General features: G+C 34.1%; 1 protein-coding gene across 4 annotated transcripts in view; it reads left to right on the forward strand.

Moving 5' to 3' along the window:
• Window positions 1–27969, forward strand: part of Rgl (Ral guanine nucleotide dissociation stimulator-like) — a 165657-nt gene that overhangs the window by 14691 nt on the left and 122997 nt on the right. For 3 of the 4 annotated variants that reach the window (XM_035357166.2, XM_035357162.2, XM_035357165.2), the window contains exon 2: window positions 2794–2886. In XM_035357166.2, the coding sequence (XP_035213057.1) occupies window positions 2794–2886 (93 nt within the window). The remainder of the gene's footprint in view (window positions 1–2793; window positions 2887–27969) is intronic. The other variant, XM_035357164.2, reaches the window with a different exon arrangement.

Here is a 27969-nt window from a genome sequence, read left to right on the forward strand (position 1 = left end):
ATGTCCAGGAATTTTTTGATTTGTGTACAAGCACTAGTTTGAGCTTATAGCTGCCTGTTGCATTGCTGCATGCCAAGATTGTGACTTTCTCCTTGTTTCTTTTATAGCTAGGTGCTGATTTTTCTTTCGTGGATGCCACCATTTTTGAAGGTGGTATTTGAAAATTCAGACCAGTCTCATCGCAATTATAAATTTGGTTTCCAGATATACCTTTCTTTTCAGTTAGTTTGTGAAAATTGTTCTTGAATATTGCAGCATTTTCCAAGTTAGCAGATAGCTTTTTCCCACAAACGTTTAACTGCTTGGAGCTGTACCACTTTTTCCATCTTTCAAGACAGCCAGCACTAGCAGTAAATCTTGGTTCTCCTTCTTGAAATTCATCATAAAATTTTGGGGCTTGCTCTTGTAAAATTGGTCCTGAAATGGGTGTTCCCTGTTCACTGAGTCTGAAATAAAGAGCCTCACTCACTTTTTCGTATTCGCCACCTTTCATACTTTTTTTTTTCTTTTAAACTATCTGTACATGCTGTTTTCACACACCAAGACTCGATTTTGGACTTCTTCTTTTCCCTTCCTATCAAAATATCAATCCAACACCTAAATCCATGATGATTTTGTTTCACTTTCTCCATTGTCCAGTCTCTTTAAGGCATTTACAGGGGCATAGCTAGAGGGGGCATCTATCCCCGGGCGCAGAATCCAAGGGGCGCCAAACTGATGTTACGACATTTTAGAATTAAACGTTTTCCATCCTTGGCAAGCAGTAGGGGGTGCAAAATCTTCAGTTGTCTCTGGGCGCTGAAAACCCTAGCTACGACTCTGGGCATTTAGTTTTATTTCCATTGTCACTTTAGTTTGTTTTCTTTTCAAACGACAGTTTTCTTCACAAAATATCAAAAATATGTTAACACTTATACACATGGATATGAACTGAGGAATGATACCCACAATGAACTCGTGTGAGTTTAATTTGCAATAAGATGCAGACAAGTCTCCTAACATTTTACAACAATAGAAAGGAATGTGAGCCAGCGGCCAGCTGCTACCTGACTTCCTTCATATCCTTGAAAGAAGCAAACAGCATTGCCAAGTATTACAACATATCTTGAAATTTGTTAGGCAGTTCCAAGAATTAATGACACAATGCAAAAGTGGCAAAAATTACAGAAAAGGAACACTCAGATCTTTGAAGAGAACAGGAAGGACATATGCATAAATAATAGTTATGTGTACCGTATGTCATATTTGCTCTGTTTGGCCTAGGGATATATTAAAAAAGTTCCTAAGAATTTGTCGAGTTATGCAGAATGTTGAGATATTGGGAGTCGAGTTTGTGGGATTCTACTGTATTGCCTTCCTTCACTTAGATTTGAAGTCTGTGTAGTTAGACTCTGGTCGGGTACCTCATAATTAATTAAGATAATGAAGATACTGGCTGCACGAATTATAATATAAGGTTTCATTTAAAGTCCTTTCTATAAAGGGATGATATTTTAAAAAGTAAAAAGTTGAGATGTATGTTTACTGGAACAGATTGAAAAAAAATAGTTTGAAAATGCATTATGTGCAACTAGACATACTGTGTACAGAATAAGAATCATTGTGCACAGGTAAATCAAAGTCACGTCATGTACATTTTTTACATACTCTAATGTATAACATGCATATCGCCTATGTATGTGTCTTGTAAAAATTAGTTTCTGAGAGCATTTTTGAGATATTTTTGTGCTCTTTGTTTCTTACATTTACATGTAAATTTAAGTATAGATTCTATTTGGTGTGCATAGTTTTAAAGATTTTACAAGTACAGATTCTTTGTTAAGTTATTAGGCAAGTTTGCAAGATAGTGTTCTTAGCAGACAAAGAATTTAATACTTGAATTGAATTATGGCAAAGTACACTTGAACCTTTAAGTCTTTCTAAGAAAAGTTAGCTCAGATTTACATTTTATATGAGAAAAACCATGAAAACTTCCATACAGCCAGCTTATTCAATAGGATTTGAACCTGGATCAAACAACCATTTTTTTAGCATCTTACCACTCAGCCACTAGTTGGCCTTGGCTGTAACTCTGGAATAATAACTATTTTGTTCTTAGGTGGGTTAAAAGATTTCATTCTTTTCATATGGTTAATTTAGGCTATATGTGTATCATATATGAGACTGTGACATAAAGAGACATTATTACAGGAGAGTGTTGTATGTATGTTTTGAAAATTGGTTTGGTAGTTTATGGGAAATGTGGATAAATTGTACTTTGATTAGTCCTAATTTGTACTCGGCCATTTTTAATAATCAGTATATGGTTATGTACATTTTGATTGTTGTATTAACTCAAATCATATGCATTTTATACCTCGTATTTTTATTATTTGTAATGCATGTTTGTTACTTTTGTATGAGCTTTTGCTAATTAAAGAGAGGGATATCAAATATTTCTTTGCCTGACCAGTGGCAGAGTGGCTAAAGCTGCATAATTGTGGTACTTCATCCTGGGTTAATTTTTATGGGCTGGTTTTATGCAGTTTTCATGATTTCCTTTTGTGTAGCATAAATATATGACAGTACCCCTTAGAAAGTCCTCCATGAAAACATTTTCCCCTTTTTCCTTGTAGGCAGTTAGTTCTACTATTCTTTATCATTATTCAATCCAATCTATTAAATGTTTCTTTCAATCCAATCTATTAATGTTTAAGAATCTAACATGTTCTTAAAAATGAATTCATTTGCATTTTGTGGGTTCTTTAGTTTTGTATTTGACTTATTTATGAGTTTCTGCTTCCCTTTTTCTAGCAGCCGTCTTTAAAACTATGGGGTGAAGAAGAAATTGATGGAGCTATTTATACTGTATACCTGAAAAAAGTTCGATATCATCATGCTACAGATGTAGGTTTAATAAGCTTTTTTTTCCTCTTTTGATATTATAAACCTTTAAAAATTTAAAACTAATTCTTTATTTTTCATGAAATGAAATTTGAGGTTTTCAGATGAACAAAGCATGTAATGCTTCTTTGTTATTTTAGCCGCATTGTTGTTTAGAATGTGTACAGTCAAAAGTCTTTAATCCAGACTCGTCGGGAACTTCAGCGATTCCGGATTATCGGTTTTTCCAGATTATAGATCATCAGTTTAAATCTGGTAAAATGGCATGCAGAAATTATAAAATTAAAAATATGAAACTGTAATTTATGAAATAAAGAACAACTATGATCTAAAGGGTATCAAAATTTACAAAAAAAATAAAGCTTAATATTTGTTTGTTTACTTTTTAAACATTTCTTTCAATGCGCGCATGCGTAAAGCATACATTACGCATAGTCAAAATTTAGAAAATTGCAACCAGAAAACTATTTGATGCGTATTCGTGATATTTATAATGACGAGGAATTTGATTTAAATTGTATCAAAGACTGAGTACATCGAGATGAAATACTACATTTAGTAAGGAAATATAAGCCAAATAAAATAAAAACATCTGCCCTGAAGATAAGGATAGTGCCGACAGATCAACTTCCAGTTCATTGCGCGCCGCGACGTCCCCCCCCCCACAGAGCAGCGTGAAATTGATAAACAGATTTCGGAATGGTTAGAGAAACAAATCACCTCTCTGTCACTTTCTTCATGCCTTTATCCATTTTTTGCAGCAATTCTACTTTTTGTTTGATGGGCATTGAAACATGCTTTCGCTTTGTAGATCCTTTGGCAGCTCCAGCATCGGAACTTCTTTTTGACATAATCGAAGGTTCAAGCTTACTTTTATTAAAATTGCTCTAACAGTCTGCAAAAAATAATAAGCAGGATCCAATTAGAAGATTAAAGAACAATGCAATCTGCAACATTAACTGAAATAGATAATTAGATAATTTTAGCTTAGCTTATACCATCCGTTATACATTAAATGCGAATGCGTAAAGGTATTATAATGCGTTTACGTATGCACAGAAAGTTTGTAGCTTTGAGGTCCGGATTATGGACGTTCGGATTAAAGACTTTTGACTGTAGTTGAATTCTGGTGTTTTACTTATTATTGTGTAAGAAGGGGAAGGTAAAAGAATATTTGTTTCAGTAAAATGATTTTCTTTTGTTGTATATCAAACATTATTTGTTGTATATCAAACATTAATCAAACATTAATTAATTTAAACATTAATTGTTTGGATGTTAATTTGTTAGTTATGACAAAACATGTCAGGAGGAAGCTCCATAGTATTTCAGTAAGAGATTTGGATTTAATGTTCATTAGGGCCATATATTGAAGCGCAGAAGCCTTTGTAAAGGATATTCTCAGGAGCTGCCTCGTGTCCATATTATATATTAGGAAAAATTTCAGGCAGCCAGTTTTTTTGCTGGGTTAAACTGTCAGTGTTCAGCAATTTTACCCTTCGGCCACTGGTAGCCATTAAGCAAGACATATAATGGAAACTTAATTCGATTTTACATCATTCATTCAGAAAATTCAAATTAAAGTAATACCTAGAAAATTTAAAAGTAGATTTTTTTAAAAAAGAATATATCATTACCACGAGTTCTCCTAATAACTATTTTCCTAATACTATCAATATTTCTGAGAACATAAATAAAGGCAGGTATTTACTGATTTAAGATGATCACATACACAGAAGACTAAACAGATATGGTATCATGATGGTCGCTTTTAAGAGGAGTTTTTACATTTAACTTTATATTTAGGCATTTTTATAATTAATTTAAAAATATTATTAAATTTCTTTAGATATTATTATTATTATTATTATAAGGGCACAGCCCCGATCCTCCTAGCTGGCACAAGCCGGCCGTATGATCGAAAAAAGGGACTGGCAAGAAAAAAAAAAAAAAAAATATTGGGGGGGGGGGAGTCCAAAATCTGAGCCTCAGTGACGAATTCCAACTCTTTGTTCAAATTTATAATCTTCATTATTATTCCTTTTTTTAGCTATATCTTATTGGAGAATTTATAGGTATTCCTGAACTCTTATAATGTACAGTGAACTATATTTCTAAAACAACCACTTCTAAAAGTGACCAGTATAGCTATGAAATTTTGGTATTAAATCTCATCTAAGAAGACCAGCTTCATAGAAGGTTAAATCATTTGGAACCATAAATGGTTCAGTTTTTCTATTTAGATAATTTTTGTTACCTTTTGTAAGCATTTTTTTTTATTATTTATTTGAAAAATTCTGAACTGTTTCTTGTTATTCTTAACACACTGTGAATCATCTTGTACGGATGTTCTCTGAAAGTGACCGATAATCATTTTAGATATATATAGACATATATTACCTATTGATTTTCAAACACTGGTTTCCTGCAGGTATAAGACAAGTTTTACCCCATTTTGTTAATTGCAAATATTCACTACAGTCCCCTCATAGTTAAATGGCAAGCTTTTCGTGAGCTGAAAAATGTCAGCTAAGCAGTCTGCAAATGGATTTATTTTTAGTATATCTAGAGACAATTTCACTAATTTAAGAGTTATGAGCATTTTTTATGCATAGTGCTAGATACAGATTAAAGATTTAATTAAAAGTTTGATTCAAGGTCCTAGTTTCATTTGATTTACTGAGAAAAATTTGTAAAGTGACGTTTTTAAAATTGGCATAAATTATTTAATTATTTTAAAAGGATGCAAACCTCATCCAAAATGTCATTAAATTAAATGTCAGATTGTCGTTGGATCTCAAAATAATTAGACTGGAATGTCTACAGTAAACAGCCAGAACTAATACTACGAGAAACAAATGAAAGGGAAACAAAGAGAGGTGAGACTCATCAGAATGAAAGTATTCACGTAGAATAGGTTGCATACTATACGTTAAGCATACATTATCTTTTTTTTTTTTTTTTTTTCTATTTGAACTCTTTTTAAAGATTTGAATTATGAGTTTAAATCAGTCAAATATTTTATTAGTTACATGCCCATGTATAATTATTTATACATGTATTGTTGAGCAGTGAGTACCAGATGATGTATTGGTCACAGCCACTATCCAAGCAAAAGGAAAAAAAAAATATTGTATTTGCCACCATATAAGACACACCCCTTTTTTGTGCGCATTTTTGAAGCATAAAACTGTATTACTGTTTATTATAATGGACTTACAGTATTTTAAATACACTTTTTTTCAAAAAAATCGAAGCACCAAAAAGGACTTCGGCGATCGTGACGAAATTTGGTATGCAAAAACATCTTGATCGAACATGCAAATGATTCAAAGTTTCAAGGTACCCCCTAATGGTATCATTATCAACTATTCAATGCACTACAGCCATGTCTATACTTCTCGTGGTACAGTCCACCATCTCATGGCGCTTGTCTGAGGTGGGGTTATGCTCACAGAGGCCTTTAAGACGTTTGCCTTTGACCCCACAACATCGGCGGAGTTGTCTGGAGTGGTGTCACAGCCAATCATCATGGCTGCCATCAGAATGGCATAATATAGTGTTCAGTGATGAATCCCACTTCACTCTTGAAGCAGATGACCACTGTGTTTGTGTCTGGAGAGGACGAAGCCAACGGTCCCAGTCAGCGTTTGTTTTACAAAAGCATACAACCATAACCCCTGGAGTGATGGTGTGGGGTGCTATTTCTTATGAAAGCAGGTCATCTGTAGTCGTCCTCTGTACATCTTTAACAGCTCAATGATATGTTGATACCATCCTGCGGCCGGTTGCATTACCCTTCATGGCACATCATCCTGGGGCCATTTTCCAACAAGATAATGCCAGGCCACACACCGCTCGCATATCTCTGGACTGTCTCCATGCGATTGATACTCTTCCTTGGCCAGTAAGGTCACCAGACCTTTCACCAATCGAGCATGTCTGGGACATAGTAGGACGCCATATTCGTGCACCACAAAATATCACAAATCTGGAGCAACAACTGATGAATGACTGGCAAAATGTGTTGCAGGATGACATTAGGAACCTCTACCACTGCTTGTTTCAACGAATTCAAGCATGCATTGCTGCCAGGGGCGGTTAGACCAACTACTAATTTGAAAGCTCAATGGGTGATTGTGAGCCGTGAACAGGTACTGTGATCTTGATTTTTTAATCATTTTATTATCTGTGTCACCCATGTGGTGACCAGGTGTGAAAGAATACTCCCAATGTAGCTCATGCATGTCATAAAAGGCAACTAAAATGGGTACCCAGCATCCAGGGATAAAGCCAGGCACTCTGCCTTTGGGGATTATATCAGGAGACTGGTCCTCCAGGTTGGGGGTTGGGCATGGGGCCAACTATCCCATCCTGTAAAATATCTAACCGTTAAGAAATCCAAAGAGAGAATTAGCCAGATTGCTTCTACTGGAAAATGACTTGGAAATGGCCTAAGGACTCTTTGCTTTGGAACCTGGAATGTCCGAACGATGTACTACAGGAGGGGACTACAATTTCTTATAGAAGAATTTGACAAACATAATATGGATCTACTTGCCATTCAGGAAATGCGACGGCTGGGGGAAGGTATCATTGAGAAAAGAAACCACATGATTTACTATAGCTGTGATGAGAAAAAACATGTTTTGTTTACTGGTTTATTATTGAACAAAAGTTTAAAACTGTGATTGATTTTGTTCCTAAATCACCCCAACTTTGCAAAATTCGGCTAAGGGGAAAGTTTTTTTAATTATGGTATTATCAATAGACTTGCATCAACAGAGACAAGGAAGGGGAGGAAAAGGAAATTTTTTATGAGGAACTTTCTATGTTATATGGGTCTTGTCCCAAGCATGGCATTAAAATTGTTGTGGGAGATATGAATGCTAAATTGGGTAAAAAGGATGAATTTAGACCAACATTTGGAAAGCATGGCTTACATGATAGTACTAATGGCAGCGGATGACAACTAGTACTTTTTGCTGCTGAATACAACATGATAATTTTAAGCACTGTGTTCAGCCACAAGAGAATACATAAGATGACTTGTTGCTCGCCTGATGGAGAAACCTGGAATCAAAATGATCATGTACTCATTGATTCTAGGCATTCTTCGGATATCCAGGATGTTAAAACTTATCGAGGTGCTACCTGTGACTCCGACCACTTTTTGGTTATTGCTAAACTAATTGCCAAAATTTCAAACGCCCAAAAGATACAGGGAGAAAGGCAAAAAAAGTTTGATTGTGAAAAGCTGAAAAATGAATAAAAAAATAAATTTCCAGTCCTCACTCGGGGTAGAACTAACATCTAAAAACATATCTGAATTGGTTTGCTCAAAGACTGAGAATTTAGCAGAAGATAAGTGGAGTGTGCTGAAAGACTGCTCAGCTGACAACACACTGGGATATATGGAAAAACCCAAACCAAGGGATGGTTTCATAATGAATGCTTCCTTGTAATGCAGGCAAAAAGAACTGCTTATAAAAATTTGATGCAAAAGCAACATTCAAGACACTCTGTTGAGGGATGTAAGACATCTAGAGAACAGGAGAAGAAGATCCATCAGCTTAAGAAAAGACTTTTTGACGCCGATATATGTAAGGATGTTGAACATCTGAGAGGGGGTCCAATGAAAGCCATGCTTTCTGTCGTGAAATTAATCTTGACCACAAAGACTTTAAGCCTAGAACTACTGCCTGTAAAGACAAAAACTACATCATTCTAAATAATAGAAAAGAGGTACTTCACAGGTGGAATGAGCACTTTAGTAATTTGTTGAATGACCATACACGAGATGGGTCTTCAACCTACCCAATTACCTCTGTAAACACTGATAGTATCATGCCACCATCGTTGGTAGAAGTTAGAGAAGGAATTAAAAAGCTCAAAAATAACAAGGCCTCAGGCCCTGACTCGATTACTTCAGAGTTCATTAAAAGTGCTACAGATCAAAACATTAAGGAAATACATCACCTCTTTGAATCAGTTTGGAACCAAGAAGTTTTACTTGAAGATTGGAAACTGAGCATCACCTGCCCTATACACAAAAAAGGAGACATTTTGGAATGTACCAACTACATGGGAATGAGTCTCCTTTATGTTTTTTACAAATTATTTTCCAATATACTTTTCAGTAGACTAGTAACTTATACAGAAAACATTGTAGGTAATTACCAATGTGGTTTCTGCAAAGTTTGATCTACAACAGAACAAATCTTTAACATTAGGCAAATTTTGGAAAAAATAACGAATATGGCATAATAACATACCAGCTTTTTGTTGATTTTAAGACTGCCTACGACTCGGTAAACAGAAAATATTTAATTAAAGCTATGAGAGAATTTGCAGTTCCTGAAAAACTTGTAAATTTGGTTGCCATTACTCTTACTGACACAAAACTTAGGGTTAAAATTCAGAATAATCTCTCAAAGCATATTGTTGTTTCAAATAGGCTCAGACAGGGTGATGCACTGGCCTGCTTGCTTTTTAACCTTGTCCTCCAAAAAATCATGAAAGACGCCAACATTAATACTTGTGGAATTATCTTTAACAATTCTGTTCAGATTTTTGCGTTTGCTGATAATATTAACATAGTCGCACGCACTCCCGAGTCACTTAGAGAGGCTTTTACATCTCTAGAAGCTGCAGCCAGCAAAATGCATCTAGCAGTCAACCAAAATAAAGTTAAGTACATGCCATGTGGTAATAACAGCAGCTACTATTTTGAAATTTGGAATTACAAATTTGAAAATGTTAGCAGATTTAATATTTAGGATCAAAAGTTAATACTTATGATTAATGATTTAATGCCCGAGATCCGTAGTAGAGTCACAGATGCCAACTGATATTTTTTCAGTGTAAAAAATACTTGAAGTCTACCTTCACGAGCAGAAAAATGATTCTAATTTACAAAAGCTTAATCAGACCCATTCTTACATACTCTGCTGAGACCTGGGCAATGACAGAAAAAGCCAAAAGTATCATTTCTGTCTTTGAAAGAAAAATTTTGAGAAGTATTTTTGGTGGCATAAAATGTAACAATATCTGCTGAAGACTCTATATATATTTTAACTTAAACTCTATATATACTCTATATATCTTTTAAAGAAATAGATACAGTAAAATATATAAGAATTCAAAGAATTAAATGGGCAGGACACCTGTGCAGAATGGATGAAATTCGGTTAACTCAAAAGGTCTCGGCCAAACTATTCAGCACTCAAAAAAGAGGGAGACCTAAACTTAGGTGGCTCGACTGTTTGGAAACAAGAATTTAAAAAAATAACTAATTGGATGTCCATGGCTAAGGATAGAAGAGTTTGGAATTCGATTCCGAAGAAGGCAAGGGCCCATCCTGGGCTGTCTGGCCATTGAAGAAGGTTATCTGTGTATGAGCTATACACGTATTCAATTTCATCAAAAACAATTACTTCCTTCATGGTGCTTCAATTTTTTTTTTTTTTTTTTTTTTTTTTTTTTGCAAAACAGTGTATAAAGTAATACAAAGTAATACTTCCTGCAAATACCCAATCTATCTGGGAAAGTGCACCTTTTAATCTTTATCAAAACCCAGAACTTATCTCCAGAGCAAAATGAAGAGTCACTTAAAACCTCTTCTAAATTAGTATCTGAGTCCTCATACAACAAATTGTCCTCCCTACCATGCAGTGCATAACTAATGCCACACTTCTTAAATGATTTAATCACTGTCTGTGTTTTCACAGCATCCCATGAAGCTTATTACCCATTAACAAACTTGCAAAATGAAAAACTAAGTATTGATGTATAAGACACATCCCGTTTTTCAAAGATAAATAGAGCATCTTATACGCCAGCAAATACGGTATTTAAGAAATTTTATAATGAGTCCGCCAGGGAAATCAAAAATAGGCTTTACATCTAATGTCATCCAGAACATTTTAATGAAGCATTTGTGCTTTTATTCTGACATTCAGTTATTATTTTATCTTGAATTTTGTTCAATCAAACTTTTCACAAATCATTCCAACTTGTAACTATACTGTTTCTTTCTTGTAAGCATGAGACCTACCAGTGGCAAGGTGGGTAAGAGTTTGATCCCAGACTATTGGGTTAGTTGCATGGTTGCTTTTTCACCATCTGTAACTTGAATATGAACTTGTTTCTCTTAGAAATGTCTTCTATGAGGGTTTTCTTCTCTTTAGGCAGCTAGCTATCATGTGTTTAACTGTAATCTCGTCTAACTCGCAAACTTAAAGACATGATATTAGATTATAATGGTTTTGGAAATAATATAGGAGGTGTTGAACATATATTTTTAAAATTCTATACATAACTGATGTGCTAGATTATGCATTGTACTTACTTGTAAAACAATTTTGATTTTTAGAGTAGACTTTTGAATACTTCCATCATTAGAATGGAATGAAAAAGACAGTGATGAAGTGAAATAAATACTCACCTTGGGTGAATAATGTGAAGTTATGTTGCATTATGAATTGAAAGGGGAAAATTATCATAAAGGTCAAAATTATTTTAATCTGAATTAATTCAAGTTATTGTCTGCCCCAGTAAATATTTTATATAAGTTTTGCAGTAATTAAGTTTTTTTTTTTTTTTACTCAGGTTATCGCTATGTGAAGTAAAATTCCATCTGTCCCAGGTATTGTTAATTACCTTGGATGATTAAAAATATGGATAAATGGATATCTGTAATTATTTTATTAAAAGTTTGCAGTGTTATTGCGTATGGTGTTGGGGGAAAAAATTATCTTGGAAAAGTACCTCAAAAATATATCCCCAGAAAAAATAAAATTTTGTTATTTTTGGATAATTTTATAAAATTTTTAATTGCCTGTCATAAATGTTACCAAAAGTTTATAAGCTTTAAATAAATTACCATAAGTTATTTAGCTTAAATATAATGAAGTTACCATTACATTTAATGACTTCTGTCATGTACTAAATGTGTATTATTTTACAAAATATATTTAAAGGTAATAGAATTAGTCATATAAGGAATTATAAACATGAACATATTATGCAGATTATCAGATATAAATTTAAGCTAGCCACTTCGAGAATTGTTTGATCTGTATATGAAAGTAGATGTTACATTGATTATTTTTTTTTAACCATTCATCGTAAAGAATCATATTTCCAATTTGAGAAAAATTTCAAAACTAATTGTTAGATATTATCATCATTTGTTCTTTAAGGAGCTGTGTGCGATTATAAATTAAATTTTTTCCATATTTAATTTTTTAAATGTAAAAGTAACAAACATTGCATTAACGAGAAAGATGTAAAAAAAAGCAGCATATGGACTTTTATGAGGGGACTGAAAGCAATGGGGAATAAATGAAATAGACTTCAAAAAGTAAAATTACATAAAACCACAGTACTTTTAAGCATCATATCAATGCCATTTATTTGTATAAACTTTACTTTTTACTCTTACAGTTAAACTTCTTCATACTAATTATATGTGTATTTTATTATTTACATAAACTGAAGTTTTATTATTTAAATACGTTGAATCGAAAAGGCAAATTTTTATAATTTTGTGTATAAAGACAGGAGATCAAATTTTTAAAGTTATTATTCTAGATTAAAAAAAGTTTCTGAAAAATTTGGTATTCTTTCTTTTACAATATAAAAAAGTAATGCATATAGTACAATTCTGAAAGTATGCTGCTTTAAATTCGTATACTCAAAAATAACTTAGTTTCAGAAAATCATATTCAATATTTCTTTGGTTCTAAATATTTTTCAAAGACAAAATTTGAAATTTGATATTTTTATCACGCTTCTAGCAGGGAAGTTTCATCTTCTTGATTAAATAAAGGGGCTTTCTCATCACCTGAGCTGTAATTTCCTTTATTTATATACAAAAGCATTTGAAGAGTATAAACAACTATAATACTGGTATTTTAAAAGTCGAATCTTCAGTTCGTAGCTAGTGATTAAAACAATGTACTATAACAGAATGCTGCTGTATGTTGTTTATTATCACTTAAATAAACAATATTATCTTTTTCTTCAAACATGTGAATAAAGTGGCTTTCTCATCATCTGAAATATAATTTCCTTAATTTATATATTACCCTGAAAACCAAACCTGGTGAATGTCAGCACACACCAGATATATTGGTGAAAGACTGAGTATTTGCTTATATTTTTATACATTTGGACCATCAGTAGTGTATGTCGACAGTCGTCAAGCGCAGATATGCTCTGGTGGAGGTCAAAATGAGAAGCCAAGAAGATAGGCACCCAAAACACCAAATCCTTTGTTCTGCTGCGAAATTACTTGCCATCTATTAATTATACGCTGGAACATTGCTGTTTGTCAGTCACACCTCATTAATTTGTTATACTCTGGAACCCTACTGTTTTCAGTCCTATGCTAGGTTTGCTGGTGCATGGAATGTATTAATTTAATTTTTTTATTTGATATTATTTTTTAATTGATATTGAATGGCTATTGTAGTGAACCATCATCTTCTCTTTTTGAAACGTTACGTGCATCAGTTGCAAGTAAATGAGAAGACAGTTGTTTATATTTTTCTGTAGAAAAGTTCTCTAACATACTTTATGAAGTGATTTCTGCTAAAACTAAATGCAGTACACCTTTGGATTCCAGATAATTAAAATGTTTTGACATTTTAAAAATGATGAAGAGAAATTAATTGTGCCATTAAAACTAGGAGAAATGAATATACACTGCTGGCCACCCAAATTGCAACACCAAGAAAGGCGAGATATCACAACAAAATTTATTTAGTAGATAACATGTTGACCAAGTATCAAATGATTAAATTTATAGACTTCTGTGAAGTGTGGTTCCTTCCAGAATCAGTAGCCAGAGTAGCCACCATTGTTGGAGATCACTGCTACCACGCGCCTCGGAGAGACTTTGGATGTGTTCTTGGGGTACAGCAGACCAAGCAGCTTCCACATGTTACCAAAACTGATCTGGTGTGGCAGCTTGGGATGTAATCTGGGTCAATCATTGTGCAACCATGAACCACATGTTTTCTATCGGTGAAAGATCTGGAGAGCGAGCCGCCAGGGGAAGCAATTCAATCTGGCAATTGACAAAGAACCCTTGTAGTGCCAAGTGTGGTCGTGCATTATCCTGTTGAAATATGGCTGTGGGCAAGCCAGTTAAGGAAGGTAAGGAAGGACCACTGGCTCCAACACCTCAGAGATGTAGCACTGGCTGTTTAAAGTACCGGCAGTGCGTACTAGAGGAGTGCGAGAGTGATATCCAATAACGCCTCATACTATAATACCCATTGCAGGACCAGTGTGGTGGTGCATAACACAGCTGTTCAGCATCCTCTCTCCACAGTGTCTCCAGACTCAAATCCGACCATCGTAATGTTGTAGACAGAAACGTGACTCGACAGTAAAGACAATTTCATTCCATTCTGCCCTCCACATCCTTCTTTCATCGCATCATTGGTGGCGGAGATGTCTGTGGTTCTGCGTCAAGGATAGACGAAGCAATGGAAGTCTTGCAGACAGACCACTCTGCTGTAAACGGCGTAGAATGGTATGCGCAGACACTGGATGATGCGTTACTGACTGAATGTGCTGTGCTATGGTTCGTGACGTGACTGAGCGATCTGTCACTGCCATGCACACAATGTTCCTGTCATCATGTGAAGTGGTGCACTGAGGTGGATGTGATCGAACACGCCAGTTACCCTCCTGCATCCAGTGGTCACATATCTGCATTACAGTTGTTTGGTTTTGTCCAACACGACTACCGATTTCCCTGAAAGATAATCCACACATTCGTCAAGCCACCATCCTTCCTCTGTCGAACTCGGATACTTGATCAAACGACAATTGCTGTTTACTATGAGGTATAATTGATCATTTTTTTTGGGGGGGGGAAATTGCCAAACTTGAAATCGTCGAAAACTCCAAGCCTTAAATAGCGCTTTGCAGTGGCGCCACTGGCATGCGTGATGTGTGTCTGCGCTGAAATTTTAATCATTTGCATATGTCACCTCCGCTATTGCATGTTGTAAATTTCATGTTATTTGCGTGCTTCCTTCAGGGTGTTGCATTTACGGTGGCCAGCAATGTACAGTATTAGGCTATCAATGATGAATTGTTCAATATACTAACTGAAACTTGCACCAGGACAGGCCATGGAGAAAGTGTTCATATGCTTTAAGAATTGTGAGTTCAGTACAAAAATATTACATACTAGCCGCTATGCAGCCAGCCTTCATCTGGTTTTTAAATGCACTGGAAAAATGCCTAAAGGTAACACCGAACATTAAATTTAAAAACTGCAAAGGATTTTACTCTGTAGAACAACTTTATCCTCCCCTCCAAAAAATATTTCAATAAAAATATATTACATATAAAAAAAATTACAATGAAATAAGCAATATTCTTTAAGACAAATATTAATTATCTGAATAAATAAATAAATTAACCAGCTTCCCATTGCCTTCTCTCGACAAACATCCGGTATCCAAGAGAAACATTAAATTTAAAAACTGCACAGAATTATCACCATCATTTTTCCAAGTAGCAACAGTGATATATCAGCAGCAAGGGCTGTGTGCCATTGTTGCTGATACAGTATGAAGTCCAAAATCCCGACTCGTCGGGACTTTGGCGATTGCGGATTTGGTATTTTCTGGATATTAGATCATAAGCTTAAATCTAGTAAGATGGCATGTAGAAATTATAAAATTAAAAATATGAAATCGTGATTTATGAAATAATGGAGTATTTATGATCTAAAGGGTATCAAAATTTACAAAAAAAGAGCTTAATATTTATTTGTTTACCTTATTAAACATTTCTTTCGACGCAAGTTGTTTAAGTTGCTTCATTTTTTTTTTGTGCTAATAGTTTCTCTTTAATTCTGTAGACAGACATAATCTCTTGTTCAGTGACATTGTTGAAGTCCTGTAACTGCTGTTGGCAGTGGCTATAAAGGCAAAGCATATTTTGCTTCCCTTAAATAAAGCTAAGACTAATCTAAATAAAATCCATGCTTTATTCAGTAAATTAAAATTAAAAAAAAGTTAACACTGTAGCCTTTACATTTAAAATCATTTGATTGAAAGAATATTAGCATTATGCTAACTCATAATTACACATTCGCCGATACCGGCGTACATATAATACTTGGCCAACCCGCCGATCTTGACGTCATCAGCCAATCAACGGCAACCACGTTAGCTTATCGCCGATTGACATCCGATCAAAATTTGCATAAGGAAAAACTAAAGCCAACAAACGGCCCTCTTTTCCTCATGCAAAGACAAAAACAAAATTTACACAGAATTACAGAAGTTCATAGTTAATTTCTATTATACGAAAATACTTATTGTCTTTAAACACTGAAAACATCTAAAGAAAACTTCCTTAAATTAACAGCAGTTGCCGCTTTTGTAAATAAATCCGCAGTATTTAATTTACTGGTGATAAATTCAAGGTCAAACACTCCATCATTTATTAGTCTTCTAGTAAAGTGATATTTTATGTCTATGTCCTTAGTTCGGAGATTTTCTATTGGCGATCCAGAAAAATCAATGGCAGACTTGTTATCACAAAATAGTTTACATTCTCTTAAATTAAACTTTAAAATTTCATCATGTAAGACATTTTTCGTCCACATTAATTCCTTCGCTGCCTTCGATAAGGCGATATACTTCGCTTCCATGGTTGACAAATTTACACATTTTTCCAGATTACTGGTACTTCATCTAATTATAATATAAATCCTCCCATGGACACGCGGTCATTACTTGCATAATTAGCATCTGAATAACAATGTAAATTTAGATGTTTAATCTTCGATAAGTTTAACTTATATAATTTAGTACTATTGAGATTGAGATACTGATTCTGCTAATAGCTCAGATAACCAAGCAATTTCAACAATGCTTCCCAATGCCTAATTCCAGAATTCTCCTGAAATTGTGATAAGATATTCACTGCATATGTAATATCAGGCTTTGTCCTGTTAGCTACAAAATTTAAACATCCCAACAGATTTCTAAATGGTAATGTATGCATTTCCGCAATTTCTGCACTTGTAGATGGACAATCTAATTTTGTAAGAATAGTGCCTTTAGCTATGGGAAGTGAAGTTATTGTTATCTGGAAATGTTTAAATTTTTCAAAAATTTCTTAGATATATTTTTGCTGAAAACCCCATTCTCATTCTCTAAGAATTCAGTTCCAAGTAACGTTTTAGTTTTGCCTAATACTTTAAGATTAAAAAACGTACTCAGCTGTGAAATTACTTTATCTATAATATAGTGATCTTTACTTAAAATCACAATATCATCTACATATAACAAGAGAATTACATTTGAACTCTGATAAACATGATTAAAATTCACAAAACCATTCACGGCCGCTTTGATGTAGACTGTAAATGGCCTTGTGTAATAAACACACTTTATTTTCCTCTTCAATAAATTCCTCTGGTTGGGTCATATATATTTTTTCATTTAGGTTTGCATATAAATATGTGTTCTTTACATCTAATTGACAATTAGTCCATCCATATAAACATACCAGTATAGTGAAAAATATTCTTATGATTGAAAAATTTACTACAGGACTGTAAACGTCATCAAAATCTTCACCTCTTTTCTGCCTGAATCCCTGTACTATTAAACGTGCTTTGTATCTAACCACTTCATTCTTTTCATTTCTTTCTAGCATATAGACCCATTTGTTTCCTAGCATAGTTTTATTTTATGGCTTTTCGGCTAATTCCCAAACCTTTCTTTTCTTCATTGTGTCAATTTCTTCATTGCCTTATCCCATTCTTCAGCATTTACTGATTTTCGTGCTTCTTTAAAATTTTGTGGGATAACAATTTCTACAGAATTTGCCTCTTCAGACACGGAGCTAGTCTCCTGTTCTACAAAATTAACTTTCCCCGAGTATTTGTTTTTTTACTAAAATCAAACTTATCTTTTTCAAATTTAATATTTCTTGCCTCACAATACTTTTCAGTATCATTATGGGATCTAAAACGGTTGTCCGTTCCCTCTACATAATAATATATGTCTGTATGTGTTCCGTCTGGTCTTTTAACTGCTTTTCTTTGCCAGTTTAAGTCTGATACTTCTTTCGGGGTAGATTTGTCATCTGACAACTTTATTTCTTCTCTAGAAGTTTCATGTTCTTCATCTGATTCTGCTAATAGCTCAGATTGCTCTAGTTTTTTAAACTTCGTTTTTGATTTCTGGCCCAGGATGCCATTTGCTGCATTCAGTTTTTCATCGAACTTCACATTACAGGTTTCTATTAATCTGCATTCTTCTGGTAGCCATATCCTATAACCCCTAGTTTCCTTCGCATATCCTACCATAATTCCTTCTTTGCACCTCATTTGTAAATAATTTCTAATCTGCTTTGGCACGCCAACATAGGCTTTACAATCAAATTCTTTAAAATAAACAACGCTGGGTTTTCTATTTAGGAACACTTCATAAGGGGTTCGGTTGCTTTTATGACATACTCTGTTCCACGTATGTACGAAACAGCCAAGAGCTTCTGTCCACCATTCTTTTCCCATTTTACCATTAAGCATAGCTTTAACTGCGTCTATTGCCGTTCGGTTAAAACATTCACACACACCGTTCTCTTCTGGGATGTACGTCTTTGTGCGTTCAACATTAATTCCATTTTCGGCTAAGTACCCTTCGAATTGCCTGTTACAGAATTCCCCACCATTATCGGTGCGTATACTTATTAATTTCTTGTTCGTCAGTCTTTCCATTTGCCTATGATAATTCTTAAAGTTGTAGAACGATTCATTTTTACTTTTCATACAATACACTGTTACTAATCTACTATAGTCATCCACAATAGCAAGGAAATATTTACTCCCACCCTTAGATGGAACTGGGAGTGGATCACAAACGTCTAAATAAACCAACTGCAATGGTTTATCTGATCTCTTTGGAACAGTTTTAAAAGTTATTCTACTAGATTTAGCAATAATATACGCTTCACACCTCTCCATTGGTTTTTCAATTTCTGGTAACCCTTTCACGCTTTGATTCTTACTGGTATTCTTAATATAATCAAAATTTACGTGGCTAAATCTCCGATGCCGTAGCATCGCATCGTCTACTTTATTTAACTTTCCAATTTCTATACTGTAACCAGCTTCCTTTTTATCTGTTGCATATCTAAATGGTTTTATGTGATAAAGTCTGTCATATTGTTTAGCGTAGCATAACCTATCCCAAATATTAAAGTATATCCACGTCTTCCCTTTTGAAATCACAAAATGAGCACCTGCCTTTTTAAACTTTTCTCCCGATAGTAAATTTCTTCTTAAGGCCCGTCTACACGAAGCGATTTTCTCGTAGAGCAACAATTTTAAGGATCTGCGCATGCGCCAAAAATCGGTCATGTTCTCTGCCGCGATTTCAGAACTGGTGTTCACTGCTCACTGGCGTACGATAAAATTGGAGTCTCTAGCCAATAAGATTGCTTTGAGTGATCATGTGCTTTTCTCCTCATTTAGAATAATAAACATGGCTGCATTTCGTTGGAGCGAAACTCAACTAATAAATTTCTATAGAGCAGAGTTGCCAACTCTCCCGATTTAGGCGGGAGACTCCCAATTTTTGACAGCTCTCCCGCCAACCCGATTTACAATATATTTCTCCCGACTTTTTCTTATTCTTAAAATTTCTCACGATTTTTATGGAACTTGGCTTAATACTTCGTTATAAAATAAATAAATAAATAAAGTGATTTTGAAGGTCTGAAAGCAATTGAATTTTCTCTAGATTATATCTAAAACAAAACCTTGTGAGTCAGATGAGAACTTCTGCTTTGTGAGTGAAAGCATATATGTATCAAGAAACGTCGTTCTCCAATGGGCATCGAGCTCCACTGCATGTCATCTGGTATATATTAGCCAATGAGCACAAAGCAAGCTTAAAGCTGTTATTTAGATGTTCTTTAGTTATTTCATTCATCTTGTCCTGAGTTGTGTGAGTACACGTGCCTTCGGGAAATAGTTTTAGAAATTATCATCTTTTTTTATGTTTGCGAGAAAGGTGAAATACTCATGTACGTTTCAAAAATCGTACACATTTGACTTTCCTTCCATTACTTCCTCAAGGAAATGTAATAAATTTGCGGTGTGTACCGTCTGTCATTGCGATTTTTCGATTTCGTATGGGGGAAGGGCGGGTGTTCTCAAACATGTGCGTACGCAAAAACACAAGGACAACATAAATCATTTTGAAAAAAATGAAAAATTAAATTTTTCTTCGGAAACAAAGGACTAAAAAGTTATTAATGTACAATGTCTGTTCTCTGCTTTTTTACTGGAGCACAACCTGCCACTGAATGCATTGGATCACGCTGCAGCTTTATTTAGAAAAATGTTTCCCGATGGTGAAATCGCTAAGAAATACTCAAGTGCAAGGACCAAAACAGGTGCAATTGTTAAAAAAATGGGTTTGAAAAATAAATCTTCTGTTACTGATTGCATTAAAACAGCTTCATCCTGCCCCTCTACGGATGGAAGTAATGATACCGATTCAAAACTGTATCCAATTGTTGTTTCTTTTTTTAATCTAGAGTCTTCAGAAATTGAGTACAGTTTACTTTCTGTCCTCACTTTAGAAGGACATTTGTCAGGCTTTAATATAGCACAGCTAATTATGAAAACTTTAAAAGAAAATGCAGTCCCTCTGGATAATTGCTTAGCACTTGGTGCCGATAATGCACCAGTAATGGTAGGCTTGAAGATTGGTGTTGCAGGCATCTTAAAAGAAAGGAAAATTCAGATTTGCAGATTAAACGTGCACCTGTCACCTCTTAAATTTAGCTGCTAAAAAAGGAGTAGCTTCTTTACCAATAAATGTGGATAAACACATTGTTGATATTTATTATTATCTTGAAAGGATTTCTAAAAGGAAGGAAAAATTGAAACAGTTCCAACAGCTGCATAATAATGAAATGAGAAAAATTTTGAAACGTGTGTACATGCTGGCTGTCTTTAAAGAAATGCTTATCTAGAATCCTCGATCAATGGAACCCACTTCTTGCATTTTTTAAAGAAGAAGTAAATGCTTCGAGATTTAAAATAAAAGGCTTTATTTAAAGTTATAAAATACCTAAAGTAAATGGAGATGTAGTTACTGCTTCGATTGTTAAAAATAGGTTTGAGAAAAATAAAGTAATTTCTCCACCATTCACCAATTCAACTGGCTGTTCTCAAAATAATACCGCAAAATATAAGCATAAAGCTGATACAAATTTTTCTCAAAATAAAAAAATTGCTCAACACACGAAACATTTTCCGATTACTGTATGTTTATCTTGTGAAGAACGAATATTTATGTTTTTTTCTTCGGACCTTAACAAAGCATTTTGCTTTTTTTTTTTTTTTTTTTTTACAAAATTCATTTTGCCATCATTCGATGTTCGTAACACAGTTCTACAAAGCAGAATTCCATTAATTCATGTTTTGCAATCAATGATTTATGATCTGTTTAAAGACATTTTATCAAAGTTTGTAAAACCAGTCTGTGTTTTGCCTTGTAATTTTGTATATGATGTGATTTATGGTGAAATAGAAAATCAGAAGGAAGATGAAGATTTGGTAATAGGAGCTGCAACTACAAAAGTAGAACTTTCAGAAGACAAAAATAAGTTTTATCTTTATGTTAGAAGTTACTTCTATCGAGTATGTGATTACATACTACATAAATTTCCAGATAACGATGAAGTGATTTTGCATGCTAAAGTTGCTGATTTTTCTGCTCTAGCAAATGCATCTTTTTCTGATATAAAGTACTTTTTGAACAGATTTCCTGTGTTACTTCATTTAGTCATGAAAGATGATGATATTCATGTTGCCATTGATAATATTGCAGTCGCAATTTTGTAGTTTACGATTAGAAAACTGGATGAAGTTATAAAATCAGCTAGGAGTGACACCCAGTGGAGTTTATTTGAAAAACTGAAAGGTGCTGATGGAATTTTAAAATATATTGAACTGTCTAGAATTATGTTGGCCTTCTTGACAGTTCCCCATAGTAATGCAGAATGTGAGAGGATTTTCAGTGCTGTTGCGAAAATGAAGACTAAATTTAGATCTAATATTAATGATCACACATCAATAAAACTTTTATTAGCTAAAGCAGGCCTACGTAGCAATTGCTATGAACAAAATTATGAAGTTTCTTTCTAAATGAAAGCAAAATCTGCCACTGTTCATAACATTTGTACGAAAACTGATTAAAGTATGGTTCCCCCCCTTAAACAATGCAAGTACTAAAAATGTTTTTTATGTGTAAGGTATTTTTGTGTTGCTTGCATTTAAGAATTAGTAACTATTTAAAGTTAATTCATTATTAAAAACTACATTTTTATCATTTAAAAAGTTTTTTTTAACATTGTGAAAAATCTCCTGATTTCTTAAAAAGAATCTCCTGATTTTTGAGTGTCATAGGTTGGCAAGTATGCTATAGAGAAAATGTTGTGTTGTGGGACATGAGTAATGTAAATTTTAAAAGTAAAAAATTAAGGAATTCTCTTATTTTGATAAGATTTGTCTTCCCCATTACTTTATATATTTAAATATTTTCTAATTCCGGGTGAAAATGAGTTTAACTCCCCCAAGAAAAGTTCTAAAAACTATTAATGATGCCATGTCATGGGTACTAGATGAAAATATTCAGAAACTACTTGAAACTGTGGTCGCACTTATTGAAAAAATTCAAAAAGCAAAATCTCCAGTCGAGAATAAAGCAGCGCAGAGGCTCAATTGACTTTGCCGAAAATGGGAGTTAATCGGGTGACGAAGTACATAGCTTTTCCGACAGTTTCTACATGAGAGATCATAGCCTAGTGGTAAAGAGCAGACTAGGTGTTCTCCGTACGTCGAGATCATGGGTTCCATCTCCCACCTTAATTTTGGACTTTCTGCGCCTGGAACGGCTTTTTAATTTAGTTTATCCATCACTAAATTTAAACTGCATGACTTAAAAGTCACGTTTTATTTTTTGGCTTACGGGTGGGGTGTTTATTGAATTTTAACGTCTTTCTTTTTATTTTTCAAATGGCCGTTGGCACTTGTTTTAGATCTGGTCAAAAGTCACAAATTCAGTTTTGTGTTAATTGAGTTTTGTGAAAGCAAATTAAAGCCCAATTTAATTCAATATTGCTAAATTTTATTCACTCATTAGCTGATAGTCATATAATTATAGTTTTCAGACTGTATTAGTTATTTAATTATGCTGATATTAATTTTTTAATGTTCAATAAATATACTACTTAAGACTTTGCACCTTTATGATATTTCTTATTTAAAATTTTTGCACTGAAATTACACTGTTGCTTTGTAATGTAGTAATCTCTATTTTTTATTAATACTTTTTACTCATATTGGTTTGATGTTCATGATATTATTGTCCATTTATTCATTAATAAAGGTTTTGATTCAAAGCACAGTAGTTACTTATTTTTCTGAAACATGGTTATTTTATTATTTCAAGATTTAAATACACAAATAGGAGTGCCAGAAAGTGAAATTTAAAAATAAATAAATAAACTAAAAAAGGAGTAATCTGTGTACTCAGTACACAAAAGAAAAGCATCATTTCTTTCTTTCTTTTTTCTTTTTTTTTTTTTATTTTCCTGCAAACTAAATTTAGCAAAAAATCAAAATCACGCGTCATCATCTGTAAATAATTTCCGAATTGTACTGTGTCTCCAATATGCAATTCCTGGAGCAGGGTATTATGAAGGCACTATGAATTTCTCATCGTTTGACCCAATTTCTGGTCCAAACGCATTTTTTCCCCTTTTGTAGCAGTAGCTAAGTTCAAAATTGTAGCTGTATCTAGAGTAGCAATTTAAAATAGTCATTCGTTATTTTGACTATTTGACAACACTGTAGGCTTTGTTTACAATTCGTAAACAGTTTGATGCTGTAGAGGGTGGGAACACTTCCTTTCATAGTGATTGGCTGAGTGAATTCCTGTACTAACGAGAAAATCGTTCCGTGTGGACAGGCAAGCTATCTCAGATATTGTCGGCCAAGAAAATCGCTACGTGTAGACGGGCCTTTAGGTTTGGATTATATAACACATTATCTAAATCCAATTTATTCGATTGCCTTCTTTTACTGCAAATTTGACGGTACAATTTCCTAAAACTTTACTTTCACAAGTTCCTGCAGCTAAAGACATATGTATATCGTTTATTTCTTCAAAATTTGTCATTAAATTTCTATTAATACAGAAATGAGTTGTAGCTGCAGTATCTACGACCCAATTAAATTTATCTGTTTTACCTCCTTTATCTGTAGTTGTTACATAATTTTCTACTAACATTAATTCTTTATCTTTAAACTGTCCATTTTTATTGTCTATTTTAAACTTCTGATTTTTACTTACATTTTCTTTACATTGAGCGATTAAGTGTCCAAATTTATGACATCTAAAACAAAGTCCTATTCTCATATTCCCCATTTTTTTCTTAGATTTAGTTTTATTTTCAACTCTATCTTTCCCTGCATTTGAACTAATAGTATTAAACATGTTTACCTTGCTGTCTTCTAAATTGGCATTTACCTGGCGAAGTCGGCTTTCTTCCCTTACCAGCTCTTCAGCAATTCTTTCCAACATAAAATCTTCGTCCTTCCATCTATAGATCAACTGTACAATGCCGGAGTGTTCCTGGGGTAATCTCCTTATTACCTGAAATCCTTTAAAAAGATCTGCCAAGTTGTGTCCAGCTTCAGCCAACTTCTTTGCAGTCATTCTTATCCTCGCGATGAATAATCCTATTTCTTCATTTGGGGTATATCTAATAATAAAAAATTCATCCAGTAAATGAATTATCCTTGCTTCTATTTTGAGTTCGAATTGCTTCTGTAGAACTTCCCATGCTTCTTTACCACTTGAGCATTCTTGTATCAGCAGCCTGAATTCAGTTTTAATTCCATAGTATAATGTAGTGAAGGCTCTATTCTCTCTCAATGTGAATTCCTGCTTTTAATGCCTTGTTGCACTTTTATATAATTCTCCTTTGTCCTCTATGAAGCTTCAACAATTTCTATCCAGTAACAGCATTTTCATATTGACTTTCCATCGATCCCAGTTGTCATGGTTTAACAGCTCAAAACCTTCAGGTAGTAATGACATCTTCAATTAAGTGTGAGCACAACAACTTGAACAAACTTTTAAAACAAGTCAGCTTCTTTTTGTGGATAACGGCCCTCTTCACCTACATTCCTTCAATGCTGAGTTGAACTGGGTAACAGGTTAGCTGTTGGCCCTGAGCCCATAACCCTGTTGGCAGTGGCGATAAAGGCAAAGCATATTTTGCTTCCCTTAAATAAAGCTAAGACTAATCTAAATAAAATTCATGCTTTATTCAGTAAATTAAAATAAAAAAAAAGCTAACACTGTAGCCTTTACATTTAAAATCATTTGAGTGAAAGACTACTAGCAATATGTAACGTTGCGCGCCTCCAACTTGCACGCAACCAAGAGGTGACTGTGACAACTGGATAAAATGCAGAATCTTGTGAAGGGTTTAAGTCCCTTTTTATTCAACGTAATAAATTACAATTGTGTGCTCTTGACGCTCACAGACTGCGCCTACTTGGCGGTCAAATAAAAATAATAACCTGAAAAGAAACTAAAGACAAGATTCTAACTACGAGGCTCTCTAAAATAACTAACTCACCGCGTTTCACAATACCGCTGCTAATTCAGCAGACTTGAAGCTCACTTGAACGATTAACACTACTTCCCGCCAAGCACATAGGCCGAAACGCGGGGTTCTTCAATTTCTCGCTAACTACCTCCGCGCTCGTGAAGTAAGACTATCCCACACCGAACTTGTTTCCTTCTATTTAAATCAGAATACTTCCGCTGATAATTTGAATCCTTGCGCGTTCTACTAAAATTTACATATTCTGGCATTGGCAGTTCCAGGGGAAAGTAAGGCTTGACAGGAAAGATAGTTTAAACTTGAAATAAATGTTAGTTGAAATAAATATAAACCCTACAAATATGCTAACTCATAATAACACATTCGCCGTTACCGGCGTACATATAATACTCGGCCAACCCGCCAATCTTGACTTCATCGGCCAATCAGCGGCAACCACGTTAGCTTACCGTCGATTGACCTCCGATCAAAATTTGCATAAGGAAAAACTAAAGCCAACAACTGCTGTTACGAGAATTCTGACTAACTTGTCAATTGAAATTTTCTCGTTTTCAGTAACTTCTTTGTCACTTTCTTCACTATCAATAGTGGTATTTTCTGGATCTAGATCCATATTACAGATTTCGCCATTCATTAATTGATTGATGATTGAGAAGCATTGTCATTACAATGAAAAATTTCTTTTATATCATCTTCATTTATTACCACTTCTCCAAATTTCTTTATAATGTCTGTTAATTGGAAAATTTCAGCTTTCTTTTGCGATATCCGAAAACTTTTAAAATTAGCGGCTGTCATCATCAAATTTAGCTATCCTTCACTGTACATATTTGGCAATGCATCATGAGCTTGGCAACTAACGACAAGTTGTTCTGTTAAATATTATCTCTTTTCTATCGTGCATTGAGTCAATTAAGCCTGAATTGTATTCGTTATTTATTATACTTATGTCTATTTCTTGTATATGCTTAAGGCTTATAAGAGTTCTGAATAAATAAATTCCCACATAAACTTAAGCCTTATTGAGGGCCGGCACTACATATCTTACCACCGCATGCAGTCTCTGTGGGTCCTATTATTCTGAGACTCGGCGCGACCATACGAGCCCTGGTGCTGGTTCTGGGTTTATGTGAATAACAAATCAGTTATTCTTAATTCAAATAGCCCTAAATGTAATCTTTGGGTCTATTAGTTCATCAACAAAATCTATTTTTAGCATATGAAAAGAAATATTTGGTAAATTTTTCCTTGTCAACACTTTTTAGCAAATTTAACTTAAATCTGTAATTATGGCCAAGCATAATGCCAACATAAAGGGTTACCATACTCCGATATTATTCAATTACTAACATTAAAAAAAATTGTTTATGCATCACTATATGAGTCATTATTCAAGTTGTCATGTTTTGGTAAACGTGGTGAAAAAAAAAAGTATAATAAATAATGATTCGCCAGGTTGGCATCAGATCAATGATGTATCTGTGTGGAATGTTTCGGTTTGAGGAATGAAAGACACACACAGACTCTTCCTTTTATTATATATGGAGATGAAGTTTTAATATTGTATTTAAGTTTATGCAAAGAATATTAAATGGAGCAAAGTGCACCTAAAAAGGGCATCGTTGTGAAACCAATGGTCAATTGAGAGTTAAATTCAAGATGTCAAATCGATCTGCAATCACACATGGATTTAAGTTCATAATGATGTATCAGGATAATTTGATAAAGTTTCAGTTCATAACGATGTATCAATGCAAGTTCATAATGATGTATCAGGATTATTTGATGAAGTTTGTCCTTTTGTTTTCATTTATTTTGAAAATTCAGTTTCCTAGCTATATTGCATTCAAATAATGGTTGGGAATTTAGTAATCAAGTCATATTGGAACTATGCGCTTTGTTGAAAAGATGTTAAAATAGTTCATGGAAAGTCTTGTCGTACTTAAACACAAGGCTGAGTTGAAAGAACAGTTCAGGATATACAGAATATGTTAAATGCATGGATGAACAATAACAATGTAAATAAATGGTCAAATGGTGTGCCCCTTGTTCAATTTGCCTAGAACACTACATCCCAAGAAGGAATACGCCAAAGTCCTTATGAAGCTGTATTTGGCATTTAACCAGAAAGAGGCATAGTCTTCTTTGCCTGGTGAACAAATCAAAAATTTTGAAACGGAAGAACGGCCTTGAAGAAATCATTAATACTTTTGAAGAAAATCTGAACAGTAGCCATACCCAAAACCATATTCCAGTGGAAAATGTTGAAGGGGAGATGCAGCCTACCATGTCTTCATATCATACATGCTGTCATTGCAAAAAGAAGTGTTTCCTGACTAAATGTAGCTGTAAAAGCAGAGGACTCTTGTGCAATTCAAAGAG

This window comes from Stegodyphus dumicola, chromosome X1, assembly GCF_044657685.1.
Source record: "Stegodyphus dumicola isolate Sdum_Otavi_A_Nest chromosome X1, ASM4465768v1".
NCBI classification, from domain to species: Eukaryota; Metazoa; Arthropoda; class Arachnida; order Araneae; family Eresidae; genus Stegodyphus; species Stegodyphus dumicola.